Source organism: Lissotriton vulgaris, chromosome 1_1 (genome assembly GCF_964263255.1).
Source record: "Lissotriton vulgaris chromosome 1_1, aLisVul1.2, whole genome shotgun sequence".
NCBI lineage: Eukaryota > Metazoa > Chordata > Amphibia > Caudata > Salamandridae > Lissotriton > Lissotriton vulgaris.
This window is the reverse complement of record NC_141685.1, coordinates 1,105,575,563-1,105,589,431: the sequence shown is the minus strand read 5'-3', so window position 1 is coordinate 1,105,589,431 and position 13,869 is coordinate 1,105,575,563. Positions and strand designations below refer to the sequence as shown.

The following is a 13,869-nucleotide window of genomic DNA, read 5'->3' as shown; positions in this document are numbered from 1 at the left end:
CGCTTAGCGCCATTTTTTTTATTGCCTCCTATCGCTGGATTTTATCACGGAGATAAGACATTATTACCAACGTTTATCTCCACGGCAGTATAAAATCCAGCGATTGAGATTTCCAGCGATAAAAATCCTATCGCTAAGGAAAATCTCGCTAATAGGCAGGTGGGGACTTAGCCGTAGAATCCACCTCCCATTGACTATTATGGCTAAGTCAGGTTCTTACCAGGAGTAAAATCCGGGTGCTAATTGCGGTTAGCGTGCATTTTTTTATCGTGTCACGGATATTGCTGATAGGCGATAGCTGTGTTAGCGGCTGCTTTCAGTCGCTACAAGTTTGGGTATGCCCACTTTGCATGTAATGAGCGATAAATATCGCTGACATGCCAAAAGGGCCCCAAACCAGTCGCTATCGCCTAAAAGCTGTTGCTAATTGCTGTTAGCGACAGCTTGATAACTGGGCAATAAAAAAAAACGCCGCTTTAGCGGTGCCTATTGGTCCTAGAAAACACCCTGAGCCCATTCCAGCAAAGAATGTTCATTTCCATACAGTACTAGGTCCCTCTTTGGCAGATACAGTACGTTCTCAGAAGTTCTTCTGCATAACAATCTTCTACTAGGTGAGTATGTCCTATATGATTGGGAATACCTCATAGGAACTTCTTCAATTGCAAAACCTTCTCTTTCTCCAACAAATCAGAGGTTGGCGTAAATGAAAACCATAATTTTTGGGAAAGGCCAAATGAGCGCGTTGGTCGTACCTCATTGTGGCCTAGCATAAAAAACCTGTTTACTTTAAAGACACCCCCAATACATTTTATTTTAAGAGAATAGCACGTTCGCAGCTGTGCACTATATGATTGTTCTGCTCTGTACCTCATGCGGTGCGTCCTATATTATATGTACTTCCACGGGAAACCATGTCAGTTTCATGAAGTGCTATGGGACGTACAACAGAAATATGTCAACATGTGCAGAGTTTATTTTGGAAAGTTCCTCGCCGATTGGTGGACATCTTACCTCAAATTCAACAATGACCGCTCTGCTGACTGGTTGGAGTTTCCCACCCATGGTGAACAATCGATAACGTACTGCAGAGAAAACAAAGAGATGCCCTCGTCAGGTCGCATACTTTGATGTCTCATCATCACACCATTTAAAATACACAGAATAGTGCAGGGTAGTCGGACAAATAGATTGGAAATAGATGTCTGATAAAGCATGGAAAGTTTGCGAACTCCATTGAATACAAAGGAGCAGCAACAGGGTTTGACCACTGTCCCTGGACTGAATATTCAAATTTGCCATTCGGGGCAGGTTTGAGAGAATGGCAGCCAGGAACAGTGAAGCTCAGTTTCAGCACTTCTGGCAAAATAGCATTTTGCGGCTGTGAATCTGTGTCACCTGAGAGAGCAGCCATCTGTATGTTCTTGTGCGCAACCCTTGCCACAGGTAGCTGAAGCACCTCCTCCTCCCTGCCAGTGAGAACTCTCGAGCCCCTGGGAGACCCTTCTCTCCACTCGCCATCAGGTGCTCAAGCTCTCCAGAAGTCTTTCCTCTACCCTTTACCCTGGAAGCAGAAGGGAAGCTCTCTCCTCGCTTCTCCATGTTGTCACTCCACACACCTTGCCCCATGGAATTATTTTTAACAGATAAGCTTTCCTTTTTTTATTTTACTTTACGTATAGTTTCATTCTTCTGCGCATGTAGGGGCAGATTTACAATAACTGGAGCATCCCCAGGGATGCGCCAGTTATTGTGCGCCACAGCTCCACCACCCATGGTGCGCCGCATTTACAATGTAGCGCACCATGGGGCAAAAACGTCACGGATGCGTGACGCATGTGTGCCGTAAAGGCGGCGCATTGCTGGAGTTGCGTCGCAAGCGCGACGCAGCTCCAGCAATGCTCTGGGGGGCCCTATCTCCCCAATGCTGCATCAAGCCTTACGCCTGCTTCAAGCAGGCGCAGGGTTTTGACGCAGCATTGGCCTTAAAGTGCCTGCGTGAAATCTTGTAGATTTCACTCAGGCACTTTTGCGAGGCGCACCTGCCCCGGAACGCCCACCCTGCGCCGGAACGCCCACATGTGGCGCAGGGCTTTACAACGTGACGCATCTGCCTAGATGCGTCACGTTGTAAATGGGTCGCAGGGATGCGCCACGTTTACGCGGCCGTTGCGTGACGCAACGGCAGCTTCAACGTGGCACAAGTCCGACATAAATCTGCCCCGTAAAGTGCAACTGCCTTTTCTAATGCCTCATGAATGTCAATGTGAACTTGTGAGGGACTGTAGATTATGCATATATCATGTGCTGAGGCATCGTGTATGATATCTTCATTCCAAATGCACCCTTACATTCCTGGGGATTATGAGAAAAGATATGATCTGTGTTCGTACAGGAAGCTAAATCACTGATACGTTGAAAGAAGGTATGAAATTAAACAAAATGGCAATAGGTCTGCCTTAAATGTTCTTTCAGGATATAACATCATTAATGCATGTCTTGAAGACACGCCACTTTACTTCCAGGAACTACCTAATGGGTTTCTGGGACTTTTGAATCTCTTGGGTCCTCATATTGCACACATGCAGAGTTCGGGGTAAAGTATTGGTCAGAGATACTAGTAACCCTCGATGCCTTTCTGCAGCTTTCAGTACAGTCAAAAGGCTGCCCCTCTTGCTTAATTGTCTAGCTGGTGTGCTCAACCTTGGAAAGGTAATATTTAGAGCCTATGTATCTGAAGAGCAGTTTTGTTCCATGAACTTAACTTTTTATAGACAATTTTGACTCAAACAAGATTTTCTGAAGCTATATGTGCCAGCATAATATTATCTGTAGCCCTAAGGTAGAATCTCATTGGGTAAAATATCAAACTTATTGCGTAAAACGCGTTTTTACCTTTAGATCCAGGTGTATAGATGGTTTTATCGACCTGGATAAATATGATTCCACTTTGAAAGGAAACGAGGACCACTTTCTCCATATGGCAGGCAGTAGATTGGGAGATGACGTAGACATACTGTTTGAGTTTGGGATCTTCCTTCATGTCTTTAGCATGAACCTGAAGAAAGAAGAAGACTAGGACTAAGTCTCTCCATTAGTACCAATTAGCCCTTCAAAAAAGTGTATTAGTCAAATGTTTCCTAATCTTATTTAACTGAACCATGGGTGCTTTTCACTCTCAGTTGTCAATTATGGCTGCTTGTGGTCCTGTGATCAGTTCAGCATTTCCAAAGATTAACCTAACCAGACTTTCTCCATTTGTTAGGTTCTAAACTTCGTCAGAACATGCCTTTAGCATTCTAGATCATAGGAATATTTAACAATGCTGTGCAGTGTATGGCCTCCATCCATGCCCTACTGTCCCCTGCCTGGAAGAGTTTATTCGGCATCCACTCACCAGTATCTCTGACATTCCCTGGTACCCATTTCCACTGTTGAGAGTGATGTTGGCATTGAAAAGGCGTTTTTTCTTCTGTGGAAAGTTGTACACAGACAATTCAAAATTAATAGGGGCGTTTTGATTGTAGATTTCGATGACGGCAGTCTCGCTGTTCTCCACCCGCAAAACATTAGGGGTGATCAGGATACATCTGTGGAAGTCAAAGCAATGCATTCACATTGTGTCCCTCCTGAGATTATTTTCCCCCATTAATACCCTCCCATACCAGTGCTGTTGTTTACTGGTTGACCAGAGCAACTTAAACTCAGCAAGTCAATTCAACAAACATTCATGACAAAGAAACATCTAGGTGACTCATTAAAGCATTTCTGTTGGGGACATTGAGGTCAATTAATTATTGCTGTTGTACTTGAGATAAAGTAAAGATATTGATTCTAGATTGGGATAAGGTTGGTGTGATGGTGATGGATAGCTGTAAGATAAGATTTGTCTAGAGCTAGAGATATGTAAGTGTTTGGGGGATATTTGGAATCAGGGTAGGATGAAGAGGACACAATAAAGGGATCACTCTGGAGGTTTTCAGTCTGATTTTGAGTTTGGTGGCAAGGAAAACTCCTCCAATTTCCGGAGCCGATTCTAACATTGGAGAGGTTGAATTTCCTCCACCTCATTATCCACAGGGTGGAGGTAGCTCCCAGAGCTCGTCCAGCCTGAGCTTTTTTCTTTGCACTCTGGTATTTGTGGTCCTGAATGTATAATCGAGGATAACCTGCTACAAGTACCATTATTTAAGGGGAAAAACGTGACTGGTTGAGCTACACCTCAAATCTTGAAACTTTAGATGGAACTGGTGAATTCTCCTTCAATTTTAGTACTATGTCCTTACATCAGAGGGTGTTCCATGACATCCTCTTCAAAACCAGACCCGAATGAATACGTGAATAAGTTATGCAGGAGTAGTCATGTCAGAAATCTATCCTGTAACAGAACCGTCATCTGGGACTGGCAGCAAGTGAAGTAGCTAATTTTCTTAAGCCAATGAACAACATCTACAAACAAATGTACCACAAAGTAGAAGGAGTCATTGCCTATTTATTTATTTATTTAAACTTATAAGGTGCGCAGCTACCCGCAGTGGTTTTCCCGGCGCCAAGGGACAGATTAAGAGAGGGAAAAAGAACAGCCAGGAATCATTGCTGAAAAGACACACCCTGAGTCATTACTGAAAGAGCCACGTTTTAAGTCCCTTGCGGAAACGGAGAAGGTTTGTTTCTGTTTTTAAGACAACAGGCAAAGCATTCCTAAATTTCGGACCCAGGTGGGAAAATGAGCGACCGCCCATCTTTACCAACCTGAATCTTGGAATCATGAAATCACCTTTCCCAGAGGATCTCAAGGAGCGACCGGGATGATAGGCTTGGATAAGGTTTTGTAAGTACGCAGGGGCTAAGCCGTGTTTAATCTTAAAAATGTAGCAGAGAGCCTTGAACTTAATTCGTCTGGCAATCCTTAGCCAGTGAAGATCGTAGAGTGCTTGGGAAGCAGAGACTCTCCGAGGGACATGACGTAAAAGCCGTGCAGCCGCATTCTGCACAAGTTGAAGTTTGTTTAACGTTGCTAGATCGGCTCCAAGCTAAAGGACATTTCCATAGTCTAGGCGGGAAACAACCATCGCCTGGACTACAGTCCTCTGTGTGGAGACAGGGAGCATGCAGAGGATTTTTTGGAGCCATCTTAGAGTGACGAAACAAATGGAAGCCACCTTTACTGCCTGCTGACGCATTGTGGGCTTTTCATCGATGAGGAATCCAAGGTTACGGACCTGGGCAACAGGTTGAGGAGTGAGACCCATTTCATTGGGCCAATGTTGAGGACCCCACAAATCTCTACCCTTGCCCAGGATAACAACCTTGGTCTTATCTCCATTAAGTTTAAGGAAATTACTCCGCATCCACTCAGAGACCCGAGTCAATCCTTGTTTCAGAACAGAGATTTTGCCACCTTCCACATTACAGAGGGAAAAGATAATTTGCGTGTCGTCGGCGTACAAGAATAAAGTGAGGCCAGCTTCCTCCACTATAGTAGCCAGGGGTCTAACGTAGATATCAAACAATAAAGGGCTTAGGATAGACCCCTGGGGAACTCCGTACGCCGATTTTGGAAGAGGCTTTTGCAGAAAAGACCTGGAAAGTACGGTCACTTAGAAAGGAGGCCACCCAAGCCAGAGCAGGACCCTCAACTCCTAGAGACTGAAGAGATGCGAGAAGGATGGAATGTGACACCGTATCGAAGGCCGCACTCAAATCAAGAAGAATGAGTGCAGCTGTTTCTCCGCGATCGACACAGTGACGCAATCTCTCGGTAACTCCTCAAAGCGTTGTTTCAGTGGAGTGATTCGACCTAAAGCCTGATTGGGATGAGTGCAGAAAGCCAGAGCTTTCCACAAAGTGAGTAAGCTGCATATTAATATGCCTTTTTAAGATCTTAGAAAAGATAGGCAACAGCGAGATAGGCCTAAAGTTAGATAGATTAGAGGTATCGGCTCCAGCCTTCTTTAAAAGAGGAATAATCATTGCATGTTTCCACTTCTGTGGAACATGGGACTCTTTCAAAGAGGAGTTAAGAAGCTCCTTCAAAACACAGCGGGAGTCCAGGTCAAGTTGTTTCAAGATCTGGACCGGTAAAGGGTCGCGAGAGGAACCTGATTTAATGCTTTCCAGACAGTGGGCAAAGGAAGTGTCATCGAAAGGTAGCCAGGCAGCAAGATTGGTTACTGGGCAAGACATGCTAGTAAGAACAGATACTGGGATCAAAATAGACTCTCCAATGGGAGCAGGAGGGCCCAAGGAGTCATATATGAGCTCAACGTTTGCTATAAAGAATTCCGCAAATGAGTTGCATTGTACCTCATCTAAAACAGGGGAGGCAGGGACCGTGTCGGAACCTGTCAGCTTCTTCACCACTGAAAAAAGCGTACGGGAGCAATTTTGAGCATGCATCACAGTATTGGCAATATAGGTGGCTCTTGCAAAAGCTAGCAAAATGTTGGCTCTTGAGCCTAATGGATCAATACTAGGAAATTTGAGGGGGAAAATGCCTTCGTAACTCATACCCCAATGCGATGCCAGAAACAGGGCTGGGCTGCCTGCTGATTAGAGGCGTGGGTCGCCAGTGGACTGATATTTAATTCCTGTTTCCGAACCAGAGATGTACATTTTGCACATCAACTGGTTTGCGAATAGCAATACAGTTTGTGATGTGCCCTATCTGCTATTAGGTCACATTGCAAATTGTCTAGTCTGAGGGATTAGCAAAATTGGCAAGTTTAATGAATACTCTTTAGTCAGGTCTCAATTTGCAACTACCTATGAATGGCTGCCAATGCAGGTATGGGGGTCTGCAAGGGACAGCAAACCTCCATCTCTAAATGTACTTTGCCAAATGGGAAACGTTTTCAAAGCAGCCCCTCTTCATTAAGACACAGGTGCTGTTTTTTTTAAACATGGTCCAGTTTGGGAAGACATTAGTGGGAGAGTGCAACAGGCCTTTTGACTACTGTCTCTTCCATCTAAGGAGACTGATATGATTCACAATGACGTAGGTACCCCAAGAGGACACCTCTGCAGCACTGCCTGCTCCCACCAAGGCTGCTGATGATATTTTCTAATGGCAAGATAATCCAATGGGACACCAGGCTCTTTGCGAATCAGTTAGCACTCTAACCCGAGGGTTGGTAACTCCTCAATGGATTGTGATTGCAGCAGCAGTCGCAAACCATGGCTACATTATTTTCTAAATCGCAAATAGGAGACGTATGCCTCTTTCACCCCCTTCTATTTGCGATTCTGTAAGGATCTCAAAGCTCTTCACGAGTTGTATGAATTTCCTGACTCGTAAAAGGGCTTTCGTACATTAAGAAACATCTTTTTTATGGTTGCAACTCCTCCACACAGGCCACCTCCACTTCACAAAGCAAATTGAGGTCCTAGACAAAACATGCAAATGATACCTTTGACCAAAGAGAAAGCACAGGTCATGTGGCTAAAAACACAGGTGGCGAAAGCAAGGGGTTCCATCTGAGTTCATAAATATAGATGGGCAAAATCCTTTTTTTTCAATATGATGTAAGAAGATCCAAAACTGGAGGTCATTCTGCTGTTTCCGCATGTGCCTGCCTTAGACTGAAAAAAGGGAAAAATGCAGGCAAAATGCGTATTGAAGAAAGAAGTCCTCATTGAGGGTAGTGTGACATGCACAGAATAAGGAATTTGCGTGGCATTCATCACTGTCAGGGGCGTGACAATGTAATTACCGTAAGTTACTTACATTGAACGGCCCCTGACAGACATCTTCAAAACAACTTTCCGGTGAGACAGCTTGTGTGTCGTGTCTGCCTGTTAGAGACACTGGAGGAGTCTGCAAGCTGACGTGGAACATACTAGCTCAAGCACCGTCTAAAGGAGCAGCAGCAGCCTAGCTTCCTTCGCAAAGAAAGAGTGGAGAGAGCGGAGAGAGCCAAAAAAGAGCCAAAGGAGACTAAAGTGACAAAGAGACAAAAATGACGAAAGGGCGTTCAGGGACTTGAATTTGTACCTGGCCCAGACACTCACTAGCCGGTGGCCAACCCCAGTTGACTCCAGTGATCCATCGGGCAAATGGGGCCCGAAAAGAAGGGCCGATTGCACAGGACCCCGGAAGAAATCCCTTCAAGCAACCCGTCAAACAAAGGGACCAAAAGGATTATGAGGAGCAAATCATTAACTGATTGCTTAAATGAAATGCCACAAAAGGGAGATCATAGGGGTTCGATTAGAAACTTTCTCATTAAGAAAAACGACCCCCCCCCCAGCAGCGACAATAGTATATTACTGGACACTCCTCCCTTTGGCCCAAGCCCAGCTCAAGTCAGCAGCACCAACGAACATACTCAACGAGTGTCCAATCACATCTGCATATTGAAGGACAAGATCCCCCTCTGCGTGGAACCTAGGACCAAGCAGGGAAAGACCAGGACAGCACACAAGTACACCCCTCCAAAGCAACAAAAAGACCTTCCCGGGGCGGAACCCCCCCACTGCTCAAAGAAGACAAGGGGCAGGATGTCATAATCAGCAAGACTCTTGGCACAGCCCCGCTTAAAGGCAGCTCCACAGCAATGACGACCGCACAAATCCACCAGCCTAATGCCCTCGGTCTAGACCCTCAGACCTCGGAGATCAGTGAGCCCCAACACGATCCTAAAGGGCCAAAACCAACGATCTCCCGGTCTCAATCAGCTCCTCCGGCCTTAGTGTCTCCAGTGGCAGGGAAACTCACATCTTCGTTTCTTTTCAATATAGAACAAAAGATCAAAAGAACCCTCGATCTAACCCCAAACCTGTTATGGCCCTCAGCTTCCCCATGGGCCCCTAACTCAAAAATTGAATATCTTTAACACAACACCAGTGCTGAAGTGGACTCAGAGAAATCACTCTCGACTGAGACAAACAGAACCACAAATCAAGCTCTCTTGTGGCAATCAACTAAGATGGAAGTGCAAATAGACCTCCTACAAGTAACTGCAGCGCACCTAGCCAACATAAGCTCTAAGGTGGAGGACCTAGAGAAAAGGATCTCCAAGCACGTGGCCTCCAAACGGGTCAAATGCTCCTGCAGCTGTTCAAATCTCATCGAGAAGTGGGCCTCCCTTCCAGATGTTCTAGCCGACATAGTCAAGCTAGCAAAAGGGCACATGGAGGCTTCTACCGCAAATAACACAGAAGACCGGGCGAAGGCCAACAGTCACACTCCATCGGCAACACAGCCAGTAGGGGTTTCAATAGAACAGAAGATCATAGGTGACAATGTCAAAAGTGCAGTGCACACGACCATCATTCCTGCCAGCACTCCTGAAACACCTAAAGACACACAAAGCCCAAACTTTAGGGGCAACTACGCTCCTGGAACAGACCTGCAGGAACATACCTCACTCTCAACAGACACACACGAACCCTCCCTCTCAAGGAGAGCAAAAAAGAAATTGAAGAAGCAACAGAAAAAGTCAAAACTGAAAGTGAGACAACTGAAGTCATCAAAGCTCATCCTAACGCCCTTACAAGAGGACACAACAGTTACTCTGCTTTACCCAATCTTTACAGACAAAAACTGGGGCAAAAATGTCCCCCCAGCCTCCAGGTCTTTGGAAATCCCGCAAAAGTCAACCTTACCACCAAGCCCCTTCAGTGTGAAGGGCCAAATGTCATTAGAAAGGGTGAATCACCCAACAGACAAGGACACAACAGCCGGAAAAAGTCCATCTACAGCAAAACCCCTCATCCAGACAGCATGGCCAACGCAGTCACCACAGTCGACCACTTCAAATCTACCACAAGTAAGTCTGGGGACTCATCCCACCACTAGGAGTAATCATGGCCAAAACAAATGGCCTCACGCAAGAGCCGCCTCAACTGAACAAGGAAGCACCAGCATACAACCAACACCAGCAGGGATAGCCACAGAAAGGGGAGAAAGGATCTCAACCGTGGGTGCACCAGCAGTTGTACATGAGATGGTTCTCACTCCAAGATTCCTTAGAGCGGGACAGCACGGCATCCTGAATCGAAGCAACATTCTACGTCTCTTCAAGGACGTGATCAAGATACAAACAGGAGACCTGGATTGGGTGAAATTCCTGAAAATGAAGGAAGACACATATGGCGACTCATCAGTGGTTGGTCTGAAGAACAAAGAAACACAACAAGTTGTCATGAATAACTCCACCCAATTCGCTGAGTGGGGCACCGAAGTTCAGATGTTATTACAACCAAAATACCCACATGTCTTGGCCCCAGATCCAGGGAGCAAGGCCACCTGGTCGGTCCTGCAAGGGACAAAAAGCTCAGGACACTCGGATAGAAGCCAGACGGGCAAAAGGGACCTAACGGGCATCAGGATCTCATGCCAAAACAATCATCGGGTTACATGCACCACCTCCCCTAATACAGATCAAAAGGGTCTCGCAAGAAGGAGGCCACAGTATTCCTAACTACGACAAAAGCCAGCCGGTCAGAGGAGATGCTGGGCCAGGCCTAAACCACAAGCAGCAATTAATCATAATCTCCTGGACCATTGCAGAGATTAGCAAAATCTGCAAAATTGAAAATCTGAAGCACTTCCTGGAAAGCGGGGATATAATCTGCTTCCAGGAAACATGGGCCTTGTCCGGCACCCCGCTGGCAGGGTACCATGAACATCAAGATCCAGCCATCAAACGGAACCTCTTTGGTCGTCCAGCCGGTGGTTTATCAGTCTTCATAAAACATGAATGCACCCTTGCAGCCACAGCAATCAACTCGAACTCTCCTGGACTACATGCCCTACAGATCAGCGGCCTGAATCTTAATAAACATCCAATGCACCTGTTATTATTTAACTGTTATATCAACCCAGCACGTACCCTCATGAAAGATCAGCTACAGGCAATGGCACAGAACCTCGAAGACCTGCTAAACAAATATAATTCACACCAGGTCATCTTAGCGGGGGATTTCAATCTGAAGGATCTTGACAAAATTGAATCCCTCCCTCAGGGTTTAGGCAGGGCAGCTCCTTTGCACGACCTCCTCAACAATTATAAGCTGACATCAACTCACATACTGAAAAAAGCTCGCTCTGCCTCTTGGCATCCCCAGCTCACCTTCCGGGATGCATCAAGAATTGACTACATCATGGCCAGTGAAGAGATGGCGTCAAGAATGAAAGATTTTGAAGTCGCAGACAGGAAGGAAAGCGACTACCGGCCACTAAGAGCAGCATTTCAGCTAGAAGTTCTACCCGCCACTATCTACCAACCCATTGGGGAAACTAGTGGGGAGGAATTACATAGTGTCTTGAGGAGGATTAAGTGGTCGGACAAGATCGGGAATACACTTCAAGCTTGGTTGGCCCAGAAACAGGAAGGGAGTCTGCTCGCCGACCTTTCACCCATAAAAGGATGGGAGAACATGATCGAGGAGCTACAAACCAAGTGCGGGAACCCCAAGACTCAAAACCCAAGACAGAATGGGCAATGGAGACCAGGAAGTATTTGCCCAAACAACGATATACGAGAATGCAAAAGGCTTCTGTGCAAGGCCCTCGCAGAAAAGAAAAAAGGGGGTAGTCAAACTGAGTGACCATCAATCGCATCGCTGAGGTCATCTTTTAGGAAGAAATTATGGGAACATAAAAAAGCCAACATGGAAACGAATGGCTCAAAGTCTTTTCCCTGCTCAAACAAAGGAACCCAGCACAACTCTGGAGATACATAAACCAGCGGAGCAACCGAGGACCCACAAGAGAAAACTGAGTGTCTGAAAACGATTGGTTGCCACACGTGAAACAGCTATATGCAACAGCGCCTTCCAATAGAGATCTAACAAGTGGTAGGGTGGACTCAGCCGGGCAAGTCGATCCAGTTAACATAAAGCCAGGAGTCATGATCTCAAGCCCAGGCAAGGCCTCCATGGACAATAGATCTCCAGCCAAAGCCCATGGTCCCCTACCAGTCCAGATAAAAGTAATCAAAACCATCAAGAGCATGAAAAACAATGGGGCCCCAGGGCCCAACTGGATTCCTGCACAGGTTTTTAAACTGGCACCAGAATTCTGGGCGTCACTACTAACCTTGCTCTTCAACCAAATCCACTTAACCGCCTCAACCCCAGAGTCCTTGAGGGGTTCCATACTGGTCCCGCTTTTTAAAAAAGGAGACCGCCTAAAGCCGTCTAATTATAGGCTCATCGCCCTGCTCGACTTGGAAGCTAAGACATACGCCCGTCTATTACTGTCAGACCTGGAGAAGTGGGTTGAAGAGAGAAACATAATACCTTTGCATCAGACTGGCTTCAGGCCACAGGTATCAACCATGGACAACGTTTTGGCGATACCGTATCTTTCAGCCCAGGCAAGCCTGAAGAATCACCCCCCACTCTTCTGCTGCTTTGTGGACAATAGTACAGCCTTCGACAAAGTAGTCAGAAAAAGACTATGGGGGAAACTAGAAAACTGGGGCATTCCACCAAACCTTCTGAGGGCAATAAGATCATTATGTGAGGACATCTGGGTGCGGGTTAAAACAAGCGCCAGCACAATATCTCCCAAAATAAACACAGAGAATGGGTTGAAGTAGGGATGCGTACCATCCCCCGTCCTCTTCAAACTATACACAGCGAATTTGGGAGAGGCTCTAAAAGGAGTCAGCTTAGTAGCCCCAAGACTAGGAAGCGTGAGGCTGCCAGTGCTATAGTATGCGGATGACACAGTTATAATAGACCACACAAAGGTGGGCCTACAAAGAGCCCTAAACGCATTAAACAACTTTAACATCATTAATACCTTGACAGTCAACCAAGGAAAAACCAAGGTAATCATTTTTGGATCCTACCATTTGAAAAAGAAGGCACAGTGGCATCTGGGAAACGCGCAAATCAACTCGCCGGCCTCATACAATTACCTAGGGGTCTGGCTGACGGAACGGGCTAAGGCAAACATACACCTAAAACAGTAGAGCTCCAAGGCCAGCAAGGCTATACATCTATTAAAACAACTAAGCCAGCATCTGATTAGACCGTCTGCAAGCCCAATTCTCACAGTCTTAGGAGCGAAGCTCCTTCCAGCAATTAATTATGGCCACCTTGCCTTTCCCAGGAAACTGGACGTCCTCCTTAACACAGCTCAAGCAAAGGCGCATAAGGCAGTGCTTTCGATCCCGAGGACAGCCAGAAAAACAAGGCTAAGACTGGAGCTAGGTCCGGCAAGTCCTGATCTGATGTGCCAGGGGGAGCTTATAAATTCATATCTAAGGATATTAAGGGCATCGGCTAATTCCCTAAAAATTCACCTGAAGCCAATCTTTGAGGGGCCAGGCTCGGCCTGGCACACAAGCCTTGGAAATGCAATCAAAGTATTGAAGATAAAGGAAGAAAGCTTCAAGCAGCCGGACATTCCCCTGAACGCCTGGAAGAGAGCAGTCAACAAACAAGTGCGAGAAATCTCCTTCAAACGAGATTTTAAATCTCTCCGCTGAGGTGCTCACTTAGATCCGTTGAATAACTCCTACACGGCAGGTAAAGCACAATATTACCTAAGCTAGGCCCTTACCACACAGGCCTGAAGCAAAATCTTATTCATGAGGCTGACCATGCTAGGGATTGTGGAATTCAACCCTGCAGCCTGTGCCATTATAAGAGGTAATCTTGGCTGCATCTCCTATGCTGCTGCCCCAATTTTAACAACGAACGTCGGCAACTTCCATGCCTGATCTGTATCAAAAATGGCATAAAGTCATGCAGCGAAGTATCAGCCCTGTGTTTTTCAACCACCGATACTACGGCACTTGCGAGACTGGCGAAATTCATCCACCAAATCAGGATAGCCTTAAAAGCAGCGAAACCCTGGGGAAGAGCATGGTAGTCCCCGTGGAGGGAAGCTTATGGGTTTTCTCAATGACC

At 46.2% G+C, this 13,869-nt stretch overlaps 1 protein-coding gene across 3 annotated transcripts in view; it reads right to left on the bottom strand.

Annotated features, from left to right (window-relative positions):
* The window catches only part of LOC147748685 (A.superbus venom factor 1-like), a 1,068,833-nt gene that overhangs the window by 1,014,778 nt on the left and 40,186 nt on the right, over nucleotides 1–13,869 (bottom strand). For all 3 annotated transcript variants that reach the window (XM_086963563.1, XM_086963565.1, XM_086963569.1), the window contains exons 2-4: nucleotides 3,398–3,590; nucleotides 2,896–3,058; nucleotides 1,015–1,085 (exon numbers count right to left, since the gene is read on the bottom strand). In XM_086963563.1, coding sequence (XP_086819689.1) covers nucleotides 1,015–1,085; nucleotides 2,896–3,058; nucleotides 3,398–3,590 — 427 coding nt within the window. The remainder of the gene's footprint in view (nucleotides 1–1,014; nucleotides 1,086–2,895; nucleotides 3,059–3,397; nucleotides 3,591–13,869) is intronic.